The following is a 26440-nucleotide window of genomic DNA, read 5'->3' on the forward strand; positions in this document are numbered from 1 at the left end:
TGCGAGAACACGGCGGCTGGCCCTGAGCCGCCGGTGGCTGCTGCCACTGAGCCGCGGGTGTCTGCGGCTGGGGCTCCCTGGCAGCTACGCAAAAGGCACCCGGGTAGCGCCCGGCCCCCCGCGCACATGGCTCGGCTCTGACAGGGACTCTACGCGGAGAGCGCAGGCGCCGGCGAGGGAAGAGTGCGCATCTTACGCAAGGTGGGGGGAGGAGGCTTACGCCAATGGCGGAGCGCGGCTGCGGGGATCCCATTGTACCCCGCAGGCGGGAGCGGAGCAAAGCGGGGGCGGTGGGGAGCTCCCTGGGCACCCCACGATGGGCAGCAGGCTGGGGGGAGCGAGGGCTATCCTCTATTGGAAGGTGCCAGCACCAAGCCACCTCACGGGACGCACTTGCGGGCCCCTGCAGTGTTGCCCACTCCCCGTGCTCCCCACGGGCATTTCCAGGCCTCGGGGCACACTTTCACCTGACAAGCCTCAAACTGCACTGCAGCGGCGGCTCACAGCAGCAGCACCCTGCTGCGAGGACACACAGTTCTGCCCACCAGCTGCAGGCAGAGCGGTGCTGCTGTGCGCTCCAGCCCCACGCAGCTCCACCAGGCCCCAGCTGGTGCTCCCCCAGGAGCAAGAACCTGGCAAAGGGTTGAGTCGTCCTCTGAGTCATACCTGCCCAGCACTGTTTTGGCTTCGGTGGCCTGGCCTCTGCTCTGCAAGAGGAGACTGTTGAGAGTGCAGGGTGAGCCAAGAAGCCTTTTATCATCTTCTGGTTCTGCAATTCGCTAATTAAAAGCTCTTTTCCAGGTGTGGATCTCACAAGAGAGCATTCGGGGGAGGCATGTCCATAAGAGAAACCCCATCAGCTGCCAGGCCTCTCCCCGCCTCACCCATGCGGTTAGGCAGCTTTGAGGGCAGAGCTCCCACCCCAGACTGGGCAGTGGGGCTAGACCAGACTGAAAACATGGAGCTCATGCAGCACTGGTGGAGTCACCCTGCAACAAGCAGCCTCTACGGCTCGTTTGTATCTTCCCTTTGGAATCTCTTCCAGAAGTCATTAACTTTTCACACCAACTGCCCCCCACTGAGGCACTCCGAATGAATAGAAAGTAAATTTCACATAAAGCCAAACGTTTTTGTGGGCCAAACACTGCTCCACAATCAGAACCACAGCTGCAAACGGCCAGCACCCATGACCACTGTGCTGCGGGAGAAAGCAAGCAGAATCCTGACCAGAAAGCCCCAGAGCTGGACAAACCAGCAGCTCCCTGGCAAAACTGAGCGAGCCTCTGTAGTGCACATTCTCACCCACTGCTGGGCTGCACGGCGTTCTGGCTGACCCCAGTTACCTGGGATCCAGCAGCTCAGCCTGGATGGGCTTTGGCAGAATAACCTCCCAACTTCAGCAGAAGATGGATCACTGCAGTACAGACCTGGAACACCCAGGGCCTCCCTGCAGTGCCACCTCTTTCAGAAAGGCACTCATGGCCACTGTTTCCTTCCCCCCAAACCGGAGCCAAGCTCACTTCCCCCAGGTCAAGTGCCTGGCACTTCCGTGCCCTGAAGCCTGCCCTGCCCAGGCCCCGCTCCGCCGGCAGCAGCAGCCCCTTCCCGTCAGCATGTCCATGCCGCCGGCTGCCGAGCGACATCTACCGGCAGGCAGCAGCGCAGGCGTCTCCGCCTCGCTCCGCTCCTGACGCAGCTCTGCTCAGCTCCGGGCAGCAGCTGCCGAGCAGCCAACCCAGCTTTCTGCAGGCTCGCCTCGTTAACCCACTGGTTGCCAGGACTGGCACGAAGGGAAAGCTCATCTGCCTGCGCTAGTTGTGTGCCAGTCACAGAGGGCCTGGGACTGACAGAGCTGAACCTGCTGGAATTTCTGTCTGCGGGGCAGAGACATCCCTCAGCCCAGCTGTACCTCCCTGGCAGTGGCTGGAGTGGCTTCTTGGGCAGCATAGCACAACTGCCTGCAGTGCTTCTGCACTGCCTTGAGCTCACTCTTCTGCAAGAATCACCTCTACACACCAGCAAACCCTACCTTGGTGACCACCAAACCTACACAGCTCCTTTTCTGTAGGCTGTTTTCTAATCCCAGGTAATGCTGCTACTGCTGGCACCCACGGCAAGGACCGGAGCCACCTCTGCTCTGCGAGCCCTTGACTGATGCACTCAGGTGAGACACAAGGACGCAGCCCAGGTGGCATTTTCACCTATTTTATTATACACAAAAGGAGCAGCAAGCTCTACTGCGGGGGCTGGCCACGGCCACGGCCAAATCCTCCTCTCTGCAACAGAAAGGGAAGAGCATTAGGAGTCACCATATTAAGCAAGTGAAAGCAGCAAACACACAGAAGAACCAAGATTATCACAAGCAAGTTGGCTCTGCTCAGCACTCCTGCTCCAAGCACAGTCTGAGTCGATCTCTTTCAGACAGGTTACCCAGACTAAGGGCAGATCGACCCACCCCAGCAGCTCTGAGAGTACCTGAACCTCTTCTACTGCTGAAGGACAAAAGCATTTCCTCCAGAGCTCAGCTTGCTCTCAGACCTGCAGCTGGCTTCCTGTCACAGCAGGGAGGCCACCAGAGTTTTCCCAACAGGGAATGCAGCATGGAGCTGGGCTTAAGAAGCAGCAGTCATCAGCCTCTTACACAACTAAAGCCAAATACCTAACCCTGGCTGGCATCCCTGAGAAGCACCACCACAGGGCATGCAGCTGCCACCTGTCCTGCTTCTCCTCATCAAAGCCCCAATGAAGGAAGCAAATTTACTCACAAACTGGAATTCGGTGGCGGCTCCAGCGCCTGCCTCAGCCTTCTTGTCAGCACCAGCTGCAGAGAGAGACCAATCAGTTACCAACCCACGGCCCACCTGCTCACCTGCCTGGCACCAAAGCTTTGTGACCACAGATGACAGCAAATGAAGCAGCAGCTCTGCAGCCTGGGAAAGAGTTGTGACCCCACCCCAGAGGAAATCCCAGCGCCCAGCAGGAGACTCCTCACAAGCTGCTGTGCAGGTGTCTACCACACCAAGAGTCTTTCCCCGTTTTCTCCTTGACAGGGAGTGCACACTGCAGCTCCCGCAGGAGATAAGCCCCCCGAGCCCCGGCGGCACTCACGTGGCACGGCGCTGCGCCGGTAGGTGTCCCTGTCCGCCTCTCCCCGCGTCAGCCGCGCCGGGCGCTCTCCTTCCAGACCTGCAACACAGCCACAGGCCCCGCTCAGCACCCGCTGTGGGCACGATGAGGGGCTGCAGATGGCTCAGAGGGCAACGAAGCTGGGGAAGGGTCTGGAGAACAGCGCTGGGGAGGAGCAGCTGAGGGAGCTGGGGAGCTTCGGTATGGAGGAGACTGAGGGGAGACCTCACTGCTCTCTACAGCCGCCTGAAAGGAAGCTGCAGTGAGGGGGAGTTGGGCTCCTCTGCTTACTAACAGGCGACAGGATGAGAAGAAATAGCTTCAGGTTGCACCAGGGAAGCTTTAGGTTGGACATGAGAAGTGATTTCTTCATTGAAAACATTCTCCAAAGACGGGCAGAGGGTGCCCAGGGAGGTGGTTGAATCCTCCTCTCTGAAGGGGCTTCAAAACCAGAGATGTGGTGCTGAGGGCCACAGTTCAGCACCAGCCTTGGCAGAGTGAGAGAATGGTTGGACTCAATGCTCTTAAAAGGGCTTTTCCAACCATAATGGTTCCATGACACTGAAAACTCATTCCCTGGAGCTCAAGGTGAGAGGAAGGCCTGCAGTTAGGCATTAGAGCTACCAGCAGAGCTGCACCCTGGGCAGCTCAGGGTATAAAAGCCTGAACTGAAGAGTGAGAGAAGAAGAAAAACTTCATGTTAAGGGTGGAATCTGCTACAGGGAGCCAGCTTGTGCTTGGACTGGGGTTAAAGAGTGTGCAAAATGGATTCACAGCATCCTCTCAACTGCCTTGCAACCTTCAAATAAGAGACAAAAAAAAATAATGATAACAACCCCCAAAAACTGCAGGGAACCTGCCAGGTCTGCCAAGCTTGTGCATAGGTCCATCACAAAGTGATGATCCCAGTCCACAGCTCCACTCTCAGCCACAGATCCTCCACACTGGGATAGATCAATCGAAGTGAGAGCAGTTATGCTGTGAAACAGCTCACAACACCTGCAGGGAAGACACAGCTGTGGTGGAACCAACCCCTGTGCCACTCTTTGGGGCTTACCCTGAAACAAAACATCCCCACACCCACTGTCCCCGCGCAAGCTCTTCACACTCAGGAAGACATGGTCTTAAAAGTCTCTTACAACTTCATCAGTTCTATGTTTAAGAGCAGTTGCTGCTCGGCACACCACAGTGCAGTCCAAAAACACCAATCCCTCCTACAGCCTCGATTTCTATTTCTAGGAACCATTTTCCCAGTACAAACCCAGATCTTGAAATCCATTCCCTCACTGCCAGCATTAATACTGCCCCTTCCTGCGAGTGCTTCCATGTCCTTCCTTCCTGTCAGGTCCAACCTGTACAACCCTCAGACAGTGGAATGTTTCTTTTTACACCTTGGATGTTTCCATCCTTAAGTTTTAACAGCTCACTTCCACCTCTAACAGAGTCACCAACTGCAAGTATCAAGGACAGAGCAGTCCAAATTTGTTTCAGGCTAACTGCTCCAGCTTTTGTACCAAGCCTTACCTGAGCAAATCAGCAGAACCACACAGAAGTGCTAGGAAATGTCCCAAAACCCCAAGTGAAGCAAGACTCCCCAGGTTTGCATGTTGTACCAGCACCCTTGCATACTACTGTTGACTCCCAGCCTGAGGCACGTAACCCTCAGCCAAACAGCACAGAAACAGTTTGTGCAGCTCTAGCAGCTCACCCTGCCAAGGTGAGAGCTGAATGAGGTCACTGGCACTGCAGTGAAAGGTCTGAGATGCTGCAAAGTGAAGCTGCAGAACCCCCAGGCAGATTTCTGCAGGAACTGCGAGCCTCCGGCTCGTGCCAGACAGGAGGCTGCTTCCCACTGGAGCAACACAGCAGCTGAAGGAACAAAAGTGAGAACATCCAAAGCTTCTCAGAGATCAAAGAAGCCATCATCTTCCTACTGGAAAACCAATCCTTGCCTTTGAAGCAGATGATGCCAATTTTGTCAGGCTAGAAGAGAAGCTGCAGGAGCTGGAAGTGCAGTCCTGAGCACCCAGGGGATGGGACACGATGAAGCTCAGAAGCAGGAGCAGACTCCTACTCCCCACCAGAAAAGAGCTCTGTCACGCAGGACTCCTCTTCCACAGCACAAGCCCTGCTTTAAGGGCAAGGTGACATCATGGCACATGATTCTGGGTACACACTAGAGGCAAGGCACACAAGGCAGAAGACCTTTGGGGAGAAGGAACATTTCTTGCCCCCTGAGACCTGGCTCTGCTGTTCTGGCAGTCACAGCCACAGTAACTTTCTGTCGCCTCCTCTGAGCTTCCAGAAGGTTTCATCTCCCCAAAGACCTTCCACGGAATTTTACAATTCATGCTCTGCACTGTGGTGTTTTGTCTCTACTGCTGGACAAGAAACCAGGAAAACCAAGCAGCAAGGATTCTGCAGAGCCTTTCTAAAGACACGTGAGCAAGGTCAGCAGCTCTCCTGTGCTGGATTAGCCTGGAGCACTGCAACAGGCTCAGACCTGAAACGAGGGGCTTGGTGGCTCCAGGGCTTGGTGGCTCCAGCACATTCACCTCAGGTTTGTTGCCAGGGCTCTGGGGCTGTTTACCACCAAGTGCAGCTTCTGCCTCGTAGAGACACTCACAGCAGCTTGCCCAGGGTGACTACAGCCAGGCAGCTGTGGTCAACAGCTCATCGGGACCCATCTCCTGCACTCCAGGCTATCAAAACCCCGCCAAGATAAAACCCAGCACTCCAGACCCAACACTGCACCTGTACTTGTTGTGAATCTTTGAAAGAGAGCAGCTTTGGTAACCTGATCATGCCCAACAGCTCCAGAGTGCAGGACAAAACCAGAATGGGAGATGTCCACTGTGACCACAGGCACCAGAACTCAAACTCCACACAAAGCACAGCCAGCACCTGGGCTTAAGCTTCTGCTCGTGTGCTACTCCTGGATGGAAGCTTCCTCCCCACCTCTGCAATCCTGGCCAAGGACACTCAACTCTTACAACAGAACCTCCCAGACAACTCTTTTAAGGATAACTTGGCCACAGACAAGGTTCCCTGTCTGCAGGACTCGACCAGGCATGCACACACCAGAGAACTGTCAGGACTGGTGCATGGTCTTCCCAAAAGGAACAGGTCCTGCAAAGCCTCAGCAGATGGAGACATCCACCTCAGAGCCCAGCCATGCCTGCCCACCCAAGGGTACCTTGCTCGATCCACAGCCCATGGCTGCAGTGTCTGCTGCCAGTAACCCTGGGCACCTGTCACCAGAGCAGGCCAAGGCCCCCACACGAAGCCTTTCTCCCAGTCATCCTCGCAGCTCTCCTCAGCCCTCTCCAACTCTTCCACATGCCAGTGCCCATCAGACCAGCGCCAAAGACAGAAGCTACAAAGCCTGCAGGCAGCCAGTGACACCAGCCGGGGCTGCAAGCTGGCATTCAGCTGACTGTCCGCCCCGGTGCTGTCTAACACGTTGAACTGGTTCCCTGCTCCCTCCTGTTGACTCCTCAGCCTCCTCCCCATCACCAGGACTGACCTTTGGGCCGTGGTCTGCCTGTCTCTGGGCGGCTGCGGCGCAGGGTGGCAGGGACGATCTCGGGTGGCAGGTGAAGGTAGTCGCGCAGGTACTGGATGCCCTCGTTGGTCAGGTACCAGTAGAAATGCCTCCATGCAAACTGCTCCTTCACGTAGCCACGGGACTTCAGAGACTAGAGACAGAGTTCAGTTACCTGGTGGACGATCCTTATCACTACCACACATCTCCAATCACTGCTCACACCAGATGGCTCTGCAGTTTGAGGGTAGCTGGGGAATAAAGCTCTAGAGACAGAGAAGCTGACAGGCACAGGGCAAGGCTCCAGCATCATGCCTGCTTCATGAGAAAACAACAGACTACGACAGAGAGCTCTAACAACAGAGCTTGAGACCTGGATCCAAGTCAGTGGGGGACAACAAACCGAAGAGGAAATGGAAACAAAAGAAATCAGGCAAATGGGAAAAGAAGCGCACAGGAGAGAAGGCAATGTGAGGCAGCAGCCTGAGCATAGTTATCTGACAACGGCTGCTGATGTTTATTCACAGGCACACAACAACCTCTTCCGTCCAGACCCTGGCTCTCATCCCCTACCTGCATGGCTTTCATGACATGGAGGTTGGGCACATTCTTGTCCACCAGCTCCGGGTGCTTGGGCATGTGCACATCTTTCTTGGCCACCATCACTCCCTCCTTAAAAAGGAGCTCGTAGATGGCAATTCGGTTCTTCTTGGGCATCAACATCTAAACAGGAGGGAAGGGGAAGATGATAAATTCCATCGGGGTGGGGGTTGAAAGTAACCTCTGGAGATCATCTAGTCCAGCCCTACCCGATAAAGCAGGGCACCCACCACACGCTGCCCGGGACCACAACGGCCAAGGAAACTGGGAAGCTCTCCAGAGAAGACTCCACAACCTCTCTGGGCAGCCTGCTCCAGGCCTCCAACGCCCTCACACTAAGAAAGTTTCTCCTGCTCAGACGAAGCCTCCTGGGTCCCAGCTTGTCGCCGTTGCCTCCTGTCGGGTCGCTGAGTGCCACCAAATACTGCTGGTGCAAAATAAATGCCCTCTGCAGCCTCCCAGCAGCAACAGACCAGTGCCGGTTTGGACCATACGTTCACAACCCCGGCCAGGCCCCTCCAGCCCAAGACCTGGCCTGCCCCGGTAACGGAACCGTTCCGCGGCCTAGGGTCCCACTCTCTTTCCCGTCCCGACAAGCAGGGCCTAGGTCCCTCCTCGTCCCGGAATTCCCCCCACAGGGGGCCAGACAGCTTCCTCCCACCGCTGTCAAGCGGCAGCCCCACGCCGCCAGCCCAGGATGGCGCCGATGGAGGCCGATGCGGGAGCGGAGCGCAGCCTCACCGTGGCGGCGGCGGCGGGCCCAGGAGCGAAAGGAGCGCGCGTGCGCCGCGCAGCCACTTCCGGCCTCCCGAAGGACCCCTGGCGGCGTAGGTGGCCTCGGCGCTGCCTGAGTCGGGAGCGTAGGACCCCTGCGGCCCGAGCGTGGGGGTGCCCTGACGGTGCCTGGTGAGAGCGGCCGCGTCCGGGGTTCAGCCGCGCCCCGCAGCCGGGAGTTCCTTCGCTGTGCACCCCAGTGCTGACCGCTCCAGATCTGCACCGCAGACACTCCCCTACACGTTCCCACTCGTGTCATCTGCTCTCTGTCCCAATTCATGCCACCTGTGTCCCTACCACAGGTGTGTCACTCTCTCGTTTCCACTCGTGTCACCCCTCCACATTGCCACGCGTGCCGCCTCCTCCTTGTCCCCACCGCAGCACTGCCCTGGGCACCGACAGCAGGCTCACGCCTCCTTTGGAAAGGAAGCAGCTCCAGGGGCAGGCAGCAAGGCTGCCCAAGCGACGTCCGAGCTGTCACCGGCCGCGGGACGTCCGATGCCACCAGCAGGGCCAGGAGAGCCTCCTCCCCAGCCCCCCGGGCACAGCTTCCCCCTCCGCCCCCACGCAGCTGCTCTGTGCCAGGCACCGGTGGCCGCTTCAGGGGGCGTCTCCCCATCTTCGAGCACTGGAGCACGGCAGCTTGCGGTGACGGCCGTGGCCAGGGCACCTCGGCTGCCACCACAGCCCGCCCAGATGGCAGTGCCCTTTGGAGCCAGGCTGTAAAGCCTTGGCTGGGGTTCCATGCCGGGCTGCTCCCCACTGGATCACAGGGTAGCAGGGAACAAAGGTGCTGGGGGCTCGCTGGTGGCACCACAGTGCCTTTGTGCCCCAAAAGGCTCAGCCAGGGGATAGGGGCACCTGCAGCGCCCCTGCGCCCCCGCCGGCGCCAGAGCGGGACGTGGTGGCCCAAGGGAGGGTGCAGTGAGGGGATCTGAGCCGTGCCCCCTTACACGATGAGGCTGGGGGACCCCCACGCCTCCGGCCGGGACACGCGGGGCTCCCGGCTTACTCCCGACCGTCTCCGCCGCGGCGTTGTCACCTTGCGCGGCCGAGGAGCCGCCGCACCGGGGCGGCGATTGGTCGGCTAAAAAAGCCTCCCTAATCTCTGCGCTGATCTTTACCTCCCTCCTCCCCATCTGCCGTGACCTTCCTGCCGATGTGCAGAGCCAGCCCCGGCGACCGGCAGCCAGCCCCGCTCCGCCAGCGGCCCCAAGGTAGCGCCGGGCGCCTGCCGCCGCCGCGGCTGTCCCGGCCCGCGCGGGGCGTCGGCGGGGGGGTCGGGGTTGGCGGTGGCGAGGGTTGGTGGCGTGGAGCCCGGTGCCAGCGCGGAGGTGGTGGCGGTGTCCCCAGGTGGCGGTTGGGATGCTGGGCGCTCGGTGCCGTCAGGCCGGGGCCACCTCGACTCGCGTCCGGGCGTTCGAAATGTCTTTGCCCCCCGCGCCCCGCTGGCCGCTGCTGCACGGCGCCTCCCTGACCCAGCTCAAGCGACTTGGCTGTGCTGGGCCGTGCCAAGTGGGGCGCACTGCCCGCCTCTGGTCCCCCGTCCAGGGCTGGGGTTCACTCCTTTTTCCTAGCGCTGCAGCATCTCTGGCAGGGCGGGAGGGCAGGAGAGGTGCCACAGGTCCCTGCCCAGCTGCCTGCACCTCCCGGGGGAGCCAAAGCCTGATGTCAAGTGGCAGTGAGGGGCACGGCTCTGGGCAGGGTTCTAATAGGGGTCTGGCTGGGCTTTGGCATGGGGTAAAGCTTCTGGAGACTCACAAGATGTGGCACCGTGGGGCGGGTGGGGTGATGTACATGCCAGTGTACTGCACCCCTTACCCCCACAGCCCACCCAAGCACCTGCTGCACATGAAAGGGCTTACAGGGGGGTGAGTGCAGGCCCCATGCATTGACCATGGGGCCAAGGATGCCCCGGGCCTGCACTCAGTTGGCCAGGCTGGTGCATCAGCTGCTGCCAGCTTTGGGTGTGGAGCTCCTCCAACCCCCGTGGATGCATAGGGCAGTGCTGGGATCCCAGACACGACAGCCTGTGGTCAGGGGGCTGGCAGCAGCTTTGCTCATCCTTCTCCTCCCACCTCCCTGGCACGTGTCTGGAATCACCTCACCTGGTGAGGACCTCAGGCACCTGCTCCAAGCCCTGCAAAGTGGTTCAGCCTGTGCCAGACGCCCCTGCCCAGCTCCAGGGTGCTCTGGTGATGAGCTCATGGAGAGCCCCACCAGGAGCTGCCTAATCCTGTCAGCCAGGCACCACAACGCCCAAGTAACTGTCAGGAGCTGAGGCTCTACAAGGCAGCTTAGGCTGAGCCTGGGTGCTGCTGGGGGGCTCTGCCTAGCCAGCTGTGGGCAGAGGCCAATGCTCACCCCTGCCAGCCCCTATTTGCCCCCAGTGTGTGAGCTCTGGAGGCACAGAGGGCAACAGAGCTGTGATTCTGCTAGGGTGAGCAGGTGGCCTAAGGGACCACTGCCTGCCTCGGAAGCTGGAGGGAGCAGCAGGGTCCCTGCCGGGTACACTGCGCTGGGAGAGGCTTGTACCTGCCTTGGGCAATTGTCCCAGGGCAGACCAGGAGGCTGCAGCAGCCCTGGGGCAAGAGGTGCTCAGGAATGCAGCAGGTCCTGAGGTGTCCGGAGCTGCCTGGTGCCACCCTGGGGCTTTGCTGTTGCCTGATCAGCTCCTCCATTCCTCTCTGGCAGAGCAGGGATGGAGCTGGGGGGAGGAAACCCACACACAGGGCAGGGATGGGAATGCTGCATCTCCTGGCTCATCCCAGCCCTTGCCCACTTCATGCCACACCTCCTCTCTGCCACCCTTGTGCCTGCCCTGGAAGCGGCGGAGCAAGAGCTTTGCTAACCGGATTAGAGCTTCCCCGGCAGCCTCTGGGGCCGCTGCTGCTTCCCCCGGCCCCCGCCCCCCCCCCGGGCAAACTCCATCCCTAAGCCCACTATTTGGGGCAGGACCTTCTCTGCAGCATGGCCTGCCCAGGGCACCACACCGTAGCCCCCAGACAGGAACCTGGCACCACTGTGCCCTCTGTCACGCTGGGCTGCAAACCCTGGCTGAAGCCCTGAGGCCTCTTCTCGCACTTCGTGTTCCCACTGAGGAGCCCCGGGAAAACCGGGAACTCTTCAGGCAGCAGCTCGGCCACTGGGGTCTGCACTGAGCTACGACCCTCCTGGCCCACCTCTGCCCGGGGGCTGCAGCTGCCACAGGGGCTGCAGCAGGGCAGCATAAAGGGCTCGGGGAGGGCCAGCCCAGGCGGCAGGCAGGCAGCGGCTGGTGACAGGGGCAGGGGGAAGGGAAGGGCCTTCTGCACCAGGACCACGTCCTGCAGCAGCTGAATCCTGGCTTTGCCTCTCTGTGGGATTCCCCTTGCTGGAAACCCTGTGTCCTCAACCCTTCTGGGCTCTCTGGTCATGCTAGAAGGAGATGTCTATGGGGTCAGGATGGAGCTGGGTGCCTCCAGCACAGCTCAACACGGGGAGGAGGCCCTGGCAAGTGGCTGTGGCCAGGGACAGACTTTGTCCCTGCCGGGGAAAGTTTGGCAGGTGTTTGTGCAACACCTTGAAGGCAAAGGCAGGAGCCTGTTGTGCTTCTGCAGGTGAGTCTTGGAAAGTTAGCAAGGTGGGAGTTGGAAAGGATCTCTGGAGATCATCCAGTCCAAGCTCTGCTCCAGCAGGGCACCCACAGCAGCTTGCCCAGCACCACAATGGCCAGGGGGGTTTGGAAGCTCTCCAGGGAAGGAGACTCCACAGCCTCTCTGGGCAGCCTGCTCCAGGCCTCCAGCACCCTCACACCAAAGCAGTTTCTCCTCCTGTTTAGATGGAACCTCCTGGGGTCCAGTTTGTGCCCACTGCCCCTTGTTCTGTCACTGGGCATCATTGAAAGAAGTCTGGCCCCAGCCTCTTGCCCCGACAGGTGCTTTAGCTCTTGCTGAGCACTGAACAAATCCCCTCTGGGGTTGCTTTTGTGCAGGCTCTCAGCCCCAGGGCTCTCAGCCTTTGCTTCTCACAGCTCCAGGCCCCTAATCTGGAGAGAAGGGCAGGATGCACCTAGCCAGCAGCATGCCAAAGGGGCCAAGACAGCATCTGGGAGCCATCAGCGTGGCACAGGATGGGAGGAAGGGTGCCCAGCACCACCATTGCTGTGACCATGGGCAGTGCACGTGGGCTGCTCCTGGGCAGCTGCTGCAGCAAGCTCCACGCAGACTCCCAGGAAAAATGGAGCCTTTATGTCCCATCCCCAGCCCCTTCCCCGGAAGGGCTCAGAGGATGCCCCCAGAGCAGACAAGAAGGGGATTGTTTGGGTGGGAGCAGGGTTTCTGGCAGCACCTGCCCCACGCCTGGCCACAATGGCTGCCTGTCTGCATAATAGCTGCAGAGAGGCCAATTATCCTCTGCTGCTAATTAAAGATGCAGAATAGTCCTGTGCCTGCATTCTCCCATCAAGCCTCAAAGGGCTCCGGGGGCCAGCGGCACATCCGGGGTGGGGGCACAGCCTGGCCATGGGGCAAGCGTGGGGGCACTGACACCACCCAGCCCTACAAACCCCAGCTCATGCTGCTCTCTGTCCCAGCACCGAGTGGGAAGGAGCAGTGGGAGGCCAAGGATGGACTTGCCATGAGGGGAATGCCAGAGCCCTTCTCTGCCCCCATCCCCCCCCAACCTTTTCTGGAGCACTCGTGGGCTGAGGGCTCTCCCTCTGCCCCCAGCCCAGCCAGCACAGCAGAGAGCACCAGCACTGGGGGTTCTGCTCTCTAGGGAGGCAGACAGGGGCAGGCTGCACTTGGCCATGCCCCCTTATTGGTGCAGAGGCTGGTGCTGGTGGCAGGACGATGGGCAGAGTGGCTGATGGCTGGTGGCCTCCCTCTCCCCTCGCTGCACAAGCAGGCTGCTGGCAGCCCTGAGAGCATGGTCTGGGCTCATTTCCTTGGCTTCTCAGCTTGCCCTGGCACTCCAAGAGCCATAATTTCAGAGGGAAAAGTGAACCAATAAATCAGGGCTAATGTTCTGCCAATACTGGCTGCTGCTTCCCACAAGGAAACTCATTTTACAGGCAGGGAAATAACTTACCACGGGAAATGACAAGCAGTGGGGTGGTGAGAGCCAGGGAGAAGTTTATCATGGCTGAAGTTTTGGTGAGGGACCTGGATGGTGCTGCAGGAGCACCGTGCTGTGGAGCCAGGGCTGCCAGCACTGAGCAGCCCAGGGATGGAGCTCTGAGATGTCCTACCTGCATGGACCACATCTGCCACAAAGCTGGAGGCACTGGGAAATCCCCACCTCAAGTCATTGAGGCCCTCCCTGTCACCCTCCTGGAGAGCATTTGTCAGTGCCTAGTGCCAAGAAGGTTTGCTACTCTGCAGCACTGATGCTGGCAGCAGGGACAGGGCAGTGGCACCTGCAGCGACTCCGCACTGAGAGCTGCCAGCTCATGGCACCAAGGTGATGGCCTCTGCTTCCTCTCCGCGAGATCCTGGAGTCACAGAATGGCTTGAGTCGGAAGGGACCTTAGAGCTCTTCCAGTTCCAACCCCCTGCACTAGCCCAGGTTGCCCAGAGTCTCATCCAGCCTGGTCTTCCAGGCTTGGGGCCTCTCTCACCTCCCTGGGCAGCCCATTCCAGTGTCTCACCACCCTCACGGTGCAGAACTTGTCCTAATGCCTAATCTAACCCCACCCTGCTGTAGTTTCAAGCCACTGCCCCTCGTCCTGTCATGCCAATGGGCAAAGATTCCCTGGCAGGGAGCTGCAGACTGTGCCCACTCCCGTGTCTCTGGCGTCTCACACACTGCTGCAGCTGCAGCCAGGCATGAAATGTTCTGGGGGCTTTCTGTCTGAGGTGGGAGGCTGCGCTTGGCTGGCAGCGGGGGGGAAGGAGCCGGAAGGCAGGCGGCACGGAGGGCCCTGCCGAGCTTCATTAAGCAATCGAAGGCGCTCGTTAGGGGAAAGCTGAGCCGGTGTCGGAGCCCTGCGGAGCCTCCCGGGACTGGGTCGCATTCTCTGGGCAACCCGATCCCGGCGGCGCCCTGCAGACTCATTACTGCAGCTTCTGCGGGCGGCTTCGGTTACTGGGCTGGCAGCGCCGCGACTGCTGCTGGCTTTTAATCCCCCTGGCATCACCCACGGGATGGGGGAAAGGCATGCACGGTGCGCTGGGGCAGCTGAGGTGGGGAGAGCCTGGTGTCACCCCCACCCACATCCTCCCGTCCCTGAGACAGCTTTGGTCATGGGGCAGGAGGGCTCCAGCTGCCTGCCTCCCCTGGGATGCTGTGGTGAGTCCTGGTGACCCCAGACACAAGCCTCAGGCTCAGGAGGAGGCAGATGGCAGCGGGGAGGGAGCTGCCCAGCCCCCTGACCCCAGAGAAGCCTTACGGGGGGGTGCAGCCCCCATCTTGCTCCTCCCCAGCCCCACTTTACTCAGCCCAGCCGTGCCGGGTGGCAAGGACTGTTTGTGCTTCTCCTGCCAGCCTGTTCCCAGCTGGCACATTTGGCAAAGAGATGGCACTGGCTGCCTCTCCAAGGGCATTTCGGGGTGTTTGTTTTTGAAAGAGCTGCATCTCAGCCCCCAGATCCTCCCTGCAGCCCCTTCTCAGCTCCCGGGGAGGCCGTGGGGCTAGGGTGGGGGTGGCAGCCCGTCGCTCTGTGCAGGAGGGACGAGGACCCAAAGAGCAGCAGGATGAGGATCCCCAGGGGTGCAGCTGCCTTGGATGATGGGTACTGAGCACCCACCTGGCACTCCCTGGTGCCTGGGGACCATGTCCTGAGTGGGGGTCTCAGGATGGGCACGGCAGAGACATGGCTGTGGTGGGGGCTAGAAGGGGCACCCCGGAGCGAGCACACACTGGAGGGCAGCAGGCCAAGGAGGGAGGGCCTTTGCGGGGAGGTGGTGATGTCCATCCTCCTTTCCCCCCCGGGATGGTTTTGGCAACCTTCGCAGGCAGCGGCTCCATCCCCGGTTGCCATGGCAACGGGCAGGCTGCAGGCAGGGCGCGTCCCCGCGGCCGTGCGCGCTCCCGCTGCTGCGCGGCTGGTGCGGAGAGCGCAGCGCAGCGCAGCCTGTCCCGCCGTGCCCGGCGGAGCATCCCCCCTCCCCCGGGCCCCCCCGGCCCCCGCCGCCGGCCCAGGTAAGCGGCAGCCTCTTACCGGGGGCTTTTCTGGGCACAGCCGGGAGGGGACAGCTGAGAGTCAGGTCTCCCCCGTGGGAATGGAGCTACGTGGGTGCCGGTGGGGCTGGGGGTGCGAGCGGGGATGGGGACGTCTGGGTGGCCAGTGGGGATGGGGAGAGGGAATCGGGGGATGATGCTGTGGCAGGACCAGGCAGTATGACATGGGTTTGCGCCCCTCCGGCAGGACTCTGTGTCCCCTGATCCCCTCCGCAAGCCAGGGAGCCTGGAGGGGACACGACCTTCACCCCTCCTATGCTTCTGAGGGGGCGTTGGGGCAAGGGACACCCCCTCTGCAGTGCTGCTGCACTGCTGGGTTAGTGCCTCAGTTTCCCCAGCTGCAAAAGATAGGGGGCACTTGTGCCGTCTGTGTCACTGCTGTCCCCCTACCCAACTGAGGGCATCACTCCATCGTTAACCCCTCCCCCACTTTCTGCTGTTGTCTTCCCAGCTTCCCCTCCCCCCACGCTTTCCTACCCCCTCCCTGAGCCCCCCCTCCAACTCCTGGTCTCCTGCCTCCAGTGCAGACAGCTGAAACCCTGCTGTGCCCCCACATCACCCTGCTCTTGGCAGCCCCACTCGCCTCCTGTCACCACCATCCCACCAAGGTAGAGGGGGACATGTCCCCCGTGCCAGCGCGTCACGCTCCGTCCCCCCTCCCCGGTGCGGAAGCGAAGAGCTGGCACTGCCGCGATCCCCCGGCACTGCCGCGATCCTCCGGCACTGCCGCGATCCTCCGGCACTGCTGCCATCCTTCGGCACTGCTGCCATCCTTCGGCACTGCTGCCTGCTCCTGCTTGGTTTAACTGAAATCTCGCACTGGAGTTTCTTCCTAAGACCCTGCTCCTGGGACCTCACAGGTCCCTGGGACACAAGAATCCTTGCCTGGGATCTGAGTGTCCTTGTTTACAGCCCAGAGCTGAGGCAGCAGGCTGAGGGAAGCTGCAGAGCTGGAAGGTTGGAGTTGAAACCCTCGAGGCTGAGGGTCAGCCCCAACTCCCTTCCCCAGGCCTGGGCACAGGCAGGGGCTGGACTATCTTGGTCCTCCCCGCGGTGCCCATCCACATTCCCAGCACATCCACTGCCCCTGAGCGGGGCCATGAGCTCCCTGGAGGGCAGCCCTTGCCTGCTCTTAAGTGCCATGCCTATTTCCAGAGACCTTTGCCAAAGGCTGGCAAAATCCTGGGAAGACTTGGCTGTGCCCAGGATAACTTGGGGCACACAGGAGGAAGGTGAAGGTGTCCCGAGCGGGCACATGACATGCAGAGCCCTTGGAGCAAACTCTGTTCCTTTGGCTGCTGCAACCTGGCAGCACCTGGCTCCCCACCCAGCCACCAAGGTGGGCACCTGCCCATCAGCATGCAGGACTTGGGGCTCCCAGTGACATTCCTGGAACATGGATCATCCTTTGCAAATGGTTTTGGGAAGTGTGGCATGGTCCACTAAGTTCCTATGGCAGCTGGACCACCCCACATCCTCAGACCTCTCCCTGGGTCAGTGCAGATGACCCTGGCTGGAGTAAGGTGGCTGCCAGGCTGCCACAGGCACATCCTACACAGGATCCTTTGGGAAAGTAGCTCCCAGAAATTTTCCACCATTACTTAGGTGTCACCTCCTGGCACTTGCTGCCTTCAGAGCCACCTCACACATTGCTTGAGCTGCCTTCACCAGGTCCAAACCAACCCCATGGCACTGCCCTGGCCTACATCCCACAGAGAAGCCTCTGCTGCCAGGGCACACCTGTGCCCTCCCCTCTGCCTGGGGTTCTGACCACGGTTCTTTTGCTCACTGAGCTCCAGCCCTGTTCATCCTGCAGCCTGAGGGCTTTTACCAGGGAATGCAGGACGAAGCCCTGACGGGAGCTGTTTGCAGCATGGAGCTGCCTCACCTCCCACCTGGCCCTGGGCTCATTTTGATGATGATGAGGGAGGGCCCCTCTGAGCTGCTCAGCCTGGGGCTCAGCTCTGCTCCTGCCTCCCTGCCCAGCACCTGGTGCAGAGCTGCCAGCATGAATCAGCAGCACCTACTTAGCCACCTCCTCACAGGGTCCACAGTGGCTCTGGAGGGAGGAACAGCTCAGCCATGCCACACCAAACCTCTCTGTGCCTGCCTTGCTTGACCCTTGTTAGCCCCAGGCCATGTTTTCCTGCCCCATGGGCTGCAGGGACCAGCCTGGTGCTGGTGGGGAACCCACAGCTCCTCAGGTCAAAGCTGAGCAGCAAACCAGGTGGCAAACCAGGTGGCAAAGCTTCTTGCAAAGCACATCAGTGCCACCAGCTTTGCCCAAGGGTCTGGCATAATGCTGGAGGCATCTCACCACCCATACCTGACCATGGTGGGAGCAACACATGGGCATTAGTACCATGGTGGATGTGGCACTGAGGCTGGGTACTGCCAGCAACCGATGCAGCCCCAGAGCTGCCATGGCATCGTGGGTGCTGCTGCTGCCAGGCTCTCCTGGGCCATGCAGGGTTCATTTGTCTTTGCCAGGAGTGTTTCTTTCTGGATGGTAACAGGGGTGCATAACAGTGGCATTTGGCACTGCCACCCAGGGAGAGTGAATGTCCTTCCCCATGGGTAAAACCCCCAACCCCAGCCTGACTCCCTCCTCTTCAGCACTCTCGTGCTCCTGTGCTTGCAAAAGGAGGCAGAATGCAGAAGCTTTTGCATGCAGCCCCAGAGGGTTTGTTGTGAGAGGCCAGGTCAGTCCCAAGGTTTGACTGCAACAAAACCAGTGCAGCCCTTTGGGTCCTTTATGGCTGCCGAGCTTCAGCTTTGCTGCCAGGAGCCCCTGGGTAGCTACAAGGTAGCAGCTTCATGTCCATGCTGGGATCCCATGGCTCCATGTTGGGATCCTGTGGCTCCATACCGGGATGCTGCAGCTGAGAAGGGAACTGCACCAGGCAGCATTGTGTGTTGCAGCGAGTTGTGCTCAGGGCTGGTGTTGGGGCAAGCTCCACTTGCTCTGATTCCCGCAGAGACAGGCACAGGACAGGCTTGCTCTATGACTCTCCTTGTGGTGCGTCCTCCACCATCCTGCCTTGCAAAGGTCTATTTTGCAGCAGGAGAACCCACAGCAGGAGGCTCTGCAGCCCCTCTGTGTCCTGGTCCCCAGATGGTGTGCAGGCAGGATGGGGACATGCTGCCTGTTCCCTGTGTCACATCCCCAGCACCTGCTTTTTGTCTGCAGCAGAGGTGCTGGGACCAGGGCAGTCAGAAAAGTCTGGAGGCAGAGCAGCCTGCTGCCCAGACACAGCCTCTCCCCAGGGCTGAGGCCAGTGCCTGGCACCTCACTGGGGATCCCAGAACTCCTCCCAGCAGCACACCTTGAGGCTGAAGCACCAGAGGGTGGACATGTAAGGGTGATGCGACAGCAAAGACAAAGCAGGTGGAGAGTGCCAGAGACCTGGCATCCACAGGGCACCTGGCTTGTCCTTCTCACCCTTCCTTGGCACTGGGGAGCTGCAAGAGGGAACATCCAGTGAATGCTGGAGCAGTGCTGGCCCAAAGCTCCGCAGCCCATCTGCCAGGGACAGGGGACAGCAACCCCAGGCTGTCACTGCCTGCTTTGGGCCAGGGCACTGCCAGCAAAGGGCTATGGCAGCTGCCTGTGCCCACAGTGTTGGCAGCACCAATCTTCTGCATTGCAGCAGCCTCCTGTCTGTGCAGGGTCGGTGGCCACATCCTCAGCCCCCATGGAGGGCAGACATCCCCCTGCAATGCTGGGGGCAGTGGGAGCTGCCCAGTGGGTGAGATGAGATGTGGCAGTGCTCAGCATCGAGCAGGACAATGGGGACAGAGATGCAGGGGGGCAGTTGCTGTGGGAGCAGCCCAAGGGCACAAGGGGGCAGAAGCTGGGACCATCTTTATTGTGATGCCAAGCACTCTGTGGCTTCTTTCCGGCAGCGTCGTGAAAATGTGGGGCTGGGGGAGGGGGAGTGAAGCAGAGCCCACTCAGCCGAGGGTGCCCACGCAGCAGCACGTGGCTGGGGCTGGCATCTCGCCATGCCGCGGCTCGGCCGCCGGCACTGCGGGCGCTGGGCATCACTGCCAGCCGCCGTGATGCGAAGCGATGGATGGGCTGTGCCAGCAGGGCCAAGGCGGCGGGCACGGGGGCTGACATGAGCTCACAGGCTGCCGGGGCAGCCCAGCGTGCTGGGGTCTCGGCCGTGGCTGGGGGAGGGGGTGCGTGGCAGGAGAGCAGTGACAAGGTGGCAGCGTCAGCTGGGAAGTGATGCAGAGCCAAAAATAATCCCCCGAGTGCGGCTCCGCTGGACCAGACACCGGTGAGGAGCCGGAGCTGCGGCAGCCGCGGCCCGCTGTGCCCCATGGCCTCGGCCGTGTGCCCCTGGGCCCCAGGGGAGGCCCAGCCGCGGGTGCACTCCCTCCTCAGGGGTCCCAGTCCTGCTCGTGGCCAGAGATGGTGCTGTCACCCCCGGGACGCCCTTGCCGTGATGGCAGAGCGCGCACCAAAACGAAGAGCTGGAGACCAAAGGCATAAGCAAAGACCTTGGCCCAGGGCTCGCAGGAGGGACGGACGCGCACGGCACCCCGCAGGGTCCCTCCGGTGTGGTGCCGCTGGGTGCTCTGCCACCGCTGCGGGTGCGCCGGGGCAGCCCGCGGGTGCCGGGGTCGGGCGCTCGCACGGGTGGGGAGGGCGTTTGTGGCGCCGTGGGTGCCAGGCAGGCGCGGGCGCCGCGTGCTGCCGGCTGCGGGGGGACGGTGCTGGCAGCGCCGCGGTCCCCTCCATCTGCGCCTGGGCGAGGGACAGTCACGCGTTTATTTTTACCCGGCTGGGGCGGGCGGCGGGATCGGCGCCTCCCTGGTTATATCACGAAATCCCTGCCAGGCTCTCTTAGTTCCAGCACAGCGAGCCCTGCGCCGCGCTCCTTTAACCGTTTCCGGCCCCACATCCTCCTGGGGTCGTGCCCTGCCCCAGCCCCTGGGCTCCTCGGGACCAGCTGTGCGCACAGCTGGAGAGCGCAGGCACCTGTCAGCTGTTCCCTGTGGTTGGGCACTGGGCACTCAGCGTGCCCCAGTCCTGTCGTCCCACTCCAACACCCTCTCCCCCGGATGCAGGATGGGATGCAGGCTGCTGAGCCTGCTGCTGCCCACTCCATCTCTGCAGGTGATGTGGAGACCCACGGGGACCGTGGTCCCATCTTGCTCCCACAGTGCTTCTAGAGACGTGGCAGGGAGAAACTTGGGCAGCTCATGGCTGCTTTGTCCCCATGCCAGGGGCAGATGCCATGTGGGACAGGTTCAGCATAGTACTGTCTGGACCCGGGCAGGGTGGGGATGATGAGGATGCCCTCTGCATCCCCATCTGGGGCCAGCCCCAGCCTCGTCCTCGGCTCTCAGCCATGTGGCAAAGGGTTAAGGCATGCAGCAGGGCCACGTGACGCTCGGGGGATGCCGTCTCGATGAAGCTCAGAAGGATTAGGCTGGAAAATCAGGACCAGAATTTCTTCAGGCAGTGCATACCCAACCCGGCCCTGCCGCAGCCTCTTGCCCCGCACTGCAGCTCCCCAGGGACAGGCAGTGCTAAGCCAGGCCCCATCGGTGAGCTCCTCACGGTGCTGCTCTCCTGATTCTCCTTCCCACCACAATCAGCTCTAGGGGGGGTGCTGGATGCCACCAAGCCTGTGGTGGTCATTGGAAGGGTCTATGGGTCTGAAGCTGGCACAGGCACGATCCTCATCCCCAGTGCTTGCAGCTCATTCCACGGTGCTGGGTGCAGGAGGGATGTGAGCCCCTGCTCATGGCCTTCCCAATGCCTCCTCCTGCTCCCCTCTCAGTGCATGAGGCTGGTGTCTGCCCCAGAGCCACCCAGCGCCCACACTGACGCACAAGGCAGCGTCGGGAGCCATGTCGGGTTCCTACGACGAGTCGGCAGCAGCGGCGGAGGAAACAACCGACAGCTTCTGGGAGGTGAGTCCTGGGCACCCTCTCCTTCTGCACAGCTCCCGCCACTGTCACTGCATCCCAGGACGTCCTCTGGGCTGGGGGGCAGACCTGTCCTGCCCTCCCGCGGTGGCTCAGGTGTCACAGTCAGCTCTGATGGAGATCTCCACCTCGGCTGTCCCCAGAGGGTAAAGAGAGATGGAGGGGACCAAAAGAAGCTTGGCCTCGAGTTGCATCAGGGGAGATTTAGGTTGGATGTTAGAGGAAGTTTCTTCATTGAAAGGGCTCTCAAAGGCTGGCACAGGCTGCCCAGGGAGGTGGCTGAACCCCCATCCCTGGGGGTGTTTCAGAGGTGCAGAGGTGTGGTGCTGAGGGCCCAGGGTAGTGTTAGGGATCTGCAGGAGCTTTTCCAGCCACAGCAATTCCATGGCTTTATGAGCCGGGCTCGAGCCGCCCCAAAGCAGAGCTGCACCCTTGCATGCCCAGGGTGCCTGCTGCCCCCTCCGTCCCCACCCTGGGCAGCAGAAGCTGAGCTGAGCAGCCCAGCTGCAGCTCCCACGCCTGTGCCCACGCCCGTGCCGCTGCCAGGTGGGGAACTACAAGCGCACGGTGAAGCGGATCGACGACGGGCACCGGCTGTGCAATGACCTCATGAACTGCGTGCACGAGCGCGCCAAGATCGAGAAGTCCTATGCCCAGCAGCTCACCGACTGGTCCAAGCGGTGGAGGCAGCTCATCGAGAAAGGTACTCTGGCTCCCCTCCCCAGGAGCCCTGCCCCACAGCTGCTCATGCACTTCAGCTGGCAGAGGTGGAGCGGGTGAGGGCTGTGGGGCGAGGCTCGGCTGTGCCCTGTGCCCCCAGGGCCCCAGTACGGCAGCCTGGAGAAGGCCTGGAGTGCCATCATGACCGAGGCAGACAAGGTGAGCGAGCTGCACCAGGAGGTGAAGAACAGCCTGCTGAACGATGACTTCGAGAAGGTCAAGAACTGGCAGAAGGATGCCTACCACAAGCAGATCATGGGAGGCTTCAAGGAGGCCAAGGAGGCTGATGATGGCTTCCGGAAAGCCCAGAAGCCTTGGGCCAAGAAGCTCAAGGAGGTGAGACCAGAAGCACAGCCACACTGTCACCCAGCTCTGGCTCTGAGTGTCCTTGCAGGCAGAGATATGGTCAGGGGGCAGTGACTGTTGCTGATGTGTCCCTTGACACTCTCCACAGCTGGAGACAGCTAAGAAAGCCTACCACCTGGCCTGCAAGGAGGAGAAGCTGGCCATGACCCGGGAAGCCAATAGCAAGGCGGATCAGTCCAACACCCCTGAGCAGCAGAAGAAGCTCCAGGACAAGGTGGAGAAGTGCAAGCAAGATGTGCAAAAGGTGTGTGCCACTGCCCTGCCCCAGGCACGAGGCACTGGGCAGGGAAAGCCCACGGACGTGGCCTCTTTCCCCCATTCCTGCCCACCTCCCGTCCTCGGGCTCCTGAGGAAGGGTGAGGACTTGCAGGCACTGCTGAGGGCGGCGTGAGCAGGGCAGGGGTTTGTTACTTTTACTGGGCAGAATCTCTCCAGCAGCCAGACTGATCTCGCCCACAGAGGCTCGTGGCTCAGTCTGTGCTCCTCAGCATGGTGACCCAGAAACCAGACCCTCTGAGCGTCCAGAAAGGGCTTCAGAGATGCTCAATGTGTAACCTCAGTACCCTGATGCACCTTTTGCAGACTCAGGAGAAGTATGAGAAGGTCCTGGACGAGCTGAACAAGTGCACCCCGCAGTACATTGAGAGCATGGAGCAGGTCTTTGAGCAGTGTCAGCAGTTTGAGGAGAAGAGGCTCAACTTCCTCAAGGAAGTGCTGCTGGACATCAAGAGGCACCTGAACCTGGCCGAGAGCAGCAGGTAGGTGCCTCCTGTGCTGGCTGGGCAGCAAGTGTCTGTGCAAGGCCTCCTTGTGCTGCCTGGAGAGCAGAGCAAGCCCTGCAGGGACAAAGTCCTTCCATCACCCCCTGTAGTGCACAGGAGAGAGGGGTCCTGTCCCCCAGAGGTACCAGAGCAGAAGAAGAGCTGTGAGGGAGCCTGGCAGTCCCCAGTACCTCACAGTGGGCAACACAGCCTGGGCATGTCCCCATCCCACCCCACTAGGGTCCACTTCTGTGTGCAGCATCCCAACCCGGGTCTCTCCTCGCAGCTATGCCAACGTGTACCGGGAGCTGGAGCAGACCATCCGCCTCTCGGACGCGCAGGAGGACCTCCGGTGGTTCCGCAGCACCAGTGGCCCTGGGATGCCCATGAACTGGCCCCAGTTCGAGGTGAGGTCGGTCACCCAGATGGTGGTGCTGGCAGCCCCGTGGGGTGGCCAGGAGCTCGAGGTCCAGTTGCTCTGTGCCCACAGGAGTGGAACCCCGACCTGACGCACACGATAACGCGGAAGGAGAAGCAGAAGAAGGGCGAGGGAGTGACCCTGACCAACACCGGTGCGGGCGAGACAGGGGCATCGGCAGGCGAACGCGGGAGGTGAGGGCCAGCAGGAAGGACACAGCATTTGCCAGCGCTATGGTGACACCCGAGAGGACATGGGAGGTCCCTGGTGACCACCACCACTCTTCCCTGTGCTCTCTCCACGTCTTGCTTGTCTGTTGTTAGTTGGGGTCCTGCCCCCTGCAGCCCCCACCCACACCCCTGGAACCTCGGGGAAGCTGCAGCGCCCTTCCAGGCCCGGGTGGCACAGGATGATGTGCCCACCCCATCATGCCCCCTCCATTCTGATATGCTCTCTCCCTGCTTCTGCCCAACCCCAGCGTCAGCAGCCACGACCGCGGGCAGACCTACAGCGCCGAGTGGTCGGACGATGAGGGCAGCAACTCCTTCAACACCAGCGAGGCCAACGGCGGCGCCAACCCCTTCGAGGAGGAGGCGAAGGGCGTCCGGGTGCGGGCGCTGTACGACTATGACGGGCAGGAGCAGGACGAGCTCAGCTTCAAAGCAGGTACAGACCGGCAGCGGTGCCAGGGCTGCCAGGGCTTGGTTCCTGGAGCTGCAGGTCCTCCGTGTTTTGGGGTGCAAGCCCTGAAATAGTTGCTGAGTTCTCTCAGCCCTTCAAAAAGTTGAATTGGCAGAGAGGCAAAGGCACGACTGAGCCCAAACCGAGGTGAGGGGTGGGCTCACCTTGAGAAGGGGTGGGCTGGGACACATAAGCCACCATTGCCTTTCTACCCTACCAACCAGCATGCTCAGGACCAGTCCTGGAAACCCCCAGCACCACCATCCAGGGGAGAAACAGAGTGCTAGGAGATGCTCCAACACCCTCTGTGAGCTCTCCCTTTCCGCCTTCCTCTGCAGGTGATGAACTGACCAAACTGGGTGAAGAGGACGAGCAGGGCTGGTGCAAAGGGCGCTTGGACAACGGGCAGCTGGGGCTCTACCCTGCCAACTACGTGGAGGCAATCTAAATCTTGTGGTGTGCTCCTCATCGCCGTCAGCAGATCACTCACCCTCTTGTCTCCATCTCCGCCGCCCAGCGGCCGCGCTGCCGTCTGCTCCTCACTCCTCACTCGTAGAGATTTTGGCATATTTTCCGACCAAGCTTTTATTTTTTTAAGAGTTGTCTCTGGAGAGTATTTTGCATAGCAGCTTCCTGCTGAGGTGCCTGGCGCCAGGGCTGCCCCTGGCCGCCGGTCGCTGGTTTGTTTTCCAATACCTCAAGATCTTAAAGCCCAACCAGTGAGAGCTCCTGATTGGTTGGATTTTAAAGATACTGAAATCATGAGCCGCCTTCTGATTGGCTGGAACTGTTCCAAAATGCACAGCGCTGAAGCTCCTGGGACCAATCAAATTCTTCCCCCCCCCCCCCCCCCCCCAAACCCAAGAGTGAATGGAGCTCGACTCCATCTTTTGATGTTTCCACCTTCTCCTCCCCAGAGCATCCTCCCTTCCCACAGGAGGAGGACAAATGTCCCCTTCTGCCCTGCAGCCTCCCGGCCCCATCTGCAGGCAGATCCCTACCCAGGCAAGGTGGAACCAACCCTGCGGTGGAGCTTGGTGGCATCTCCTCAGCTTCCTCCTCCTCCCTGTGGCTGGGCTGCCAGCACGTCTGGAGCAAGAGGAGGCTCTGAAGCCGATGCCCAGCATGTGCTGCAGGGAGCAGCATCGCCCTTGGCAGGCCAGCACACACCAGTTCTGGGGTGAGATGGCCCTAGAATGCTGCTTGGAGATGGACCCAGCGCAGCCTGGTTGGCAGCACCTTCATGCCCAGCCTGGGATAGTGGGGACTGGCTTGGATGCTGCTGGGGACGGTCGCCATCAAAATCCCTTCCTGAGCAGAGGCAGGAGCAGCACAGAGATGGGGATAAGCAATGTCCAGCCTTGTGTGGTGCCAGCAGGAGCTGCAGCCAGCTGGGGGACAAGGAGGGCTCAGTGTGGGCAGCAAAGCAGCTGCTTGGTGAAGATGGCTAAGAGGAAGACACCAAAACAGGAGCATGGCCACAGGCTTTGCCCTCTGCTTGTCCCCAAGGGGCTCTGCCCACCCTGCGCTTGGGCTTTGCAGCTAGATATGGCATGAATGGGATCCTCTCAGCACCCAGCATGGTCACCCCAACCCCTCTGCCCCTGGCGCTTTTACCAGCCTGAGCTCTTCCTTTCAGACCATCTCCCCTTGTTTTCCATCCCATCCCCCTCAGCAACACCGATGCCATCAGACCTCTGCTCGCTCCTCCCTTCCCCTCTCGCTGTTTCATGAATTTTTTGGCCCCAGGGATCAAACGTTCTCATGGAGGCAGGAGATGCACCAAGTGCTGTGGGGGGCACCGTGACTGAGAACCACGCAGCCCTGCGTCCCCTGCCAGGTATGCAAAAACAAGATGTGGGGGGGGGAAGGACACAAGAAGGAAAGAAAACCAACAACAACTCCAACAAAAACAACCCCGCGAAGAGTCGGAAACGACCCAACCAAGCTCCTGTCAGCCACGCCCCGGTTTTGTCCAGTGGTGGTGTAACCTCAGAGGTCTCTCTATAATCTCTCTCGTGATTGTATGACTGTGGATACAACAACAACAAGCAGCAAGAGAAAATAACTGAGCTCTGTAAGCCTCCTCCAGCTCTGCCTCCTCGTTTGCCTCCCCGCGCCGGGCTTGTCCCCTCCACGCAGGGGCTCCTGGGGTCTCAGACACCCCCTCCACACCCTGGGCAGCTACAGCCGCAGCTGCTGTGGCCCCGGGCAGGGACATCCCCACCATGAGGGTTCTTGGTGCAGTAGGATTGAGGGTTGAGATGCTCTGCTGGGATCCTGAGGGACAGGGGGCTGTGGGAGAGGGTGCCCTGTGGACAGCATCAGTGGATGCCCCCTCCC

General features: G+C 60.8%; 2 protein-coding genes across 3 annotated transcripts; one reads left to right on the forward strand and one right to left on the reverse strand.

Annotated features, from left to right (window-relative positions):
• Nucleotides 1–2189: 2189 nt before the first annotated feature.
• On the reverse strand, nucleotides 2190–8111 carry RPS10 (ribosomal protein S10). Its single transcript, XM_064173607.1, has 6 exons — nucleotides 8012–8111; nucleotides 7244–7393; nucleotides 6653–6824; nucleotides 3109–3186; nucleotides 2766–2821; nucleotides 2190–2276 (listed from the first exon to the last, which is right to left on the reverse strand). Exons 2-6 carry the CDS (start codon nucleotides 7391–7393, stop codon nucleotides 2235–2237), a joined length of 498 nt encoding a protein of 165 aa, XP_064029677.1. The 5' UTR covers nucleotides 8012–8111; the 3' UTR covers nucleotides 2190–2234.
• A 1131-nt stretch (nucleotides 8112–9242) lies between these two features.
• On the forward strand, nucleotides 9243–26188 carry PACSIN1 (protein kinase C and casein kinase substrate in neurons 1). 2 transcript variants are annotated; one of them, XM_064173599.1, is made up of 10 exons: nucleotides 9243–9261; nucleotides 21004–21136; nucleotides 21698–21854; nucleotides 21972–22207; nucleotides 22326–22481; nucleotides 22820–22995; nucleotides 23285–23405; nucleotides 23489–23610; nucleotides 23895–24082; nucleotides 24436–26188. In XM_064173599.1, exons 2-10 carry the CDS (start codon nucleotides 21074–21076, stop codon nucleotides 24543–24545), a joined length of 1329 nt encoding a protein of 442 aa, XP_064029669.1. In that variant the 5' UTR covers nucleotides 9243–9261; nucleotides 21004–21073; the 3' UTR covers nucleotides 24546–26188. The 2 variants fall into 2 exon arrangements, with proteins under 2 accessions (XP_064029669.1, XP_064029668.1); XM_064173598.1 differs by lacking the exon at nucleotides 9243–9261 and adding an exon at nucleotides 15047–15166.
• The last annotated feature ends 252 nt before the right edge of the window (nucleotides 26189–26440 follow it).

The sequence above is a fragment of the Pogoniulus pusillus genome, chromosome 39, assembly GCF_015220805.1.
Source record: "Pogoniulus pusillus isolate bPogPus1 chromosome 39, bPogPus1.pri, whole genome shotgun sequence".
In the NCBI taxonomy this organism is placed as follows: domain Eukaryota; kingdom Metazoa; phylum Chordata; class Aves; order Piciformes; family Lybiidae; genus Pogoniulus; species Pogoniulus pusillus.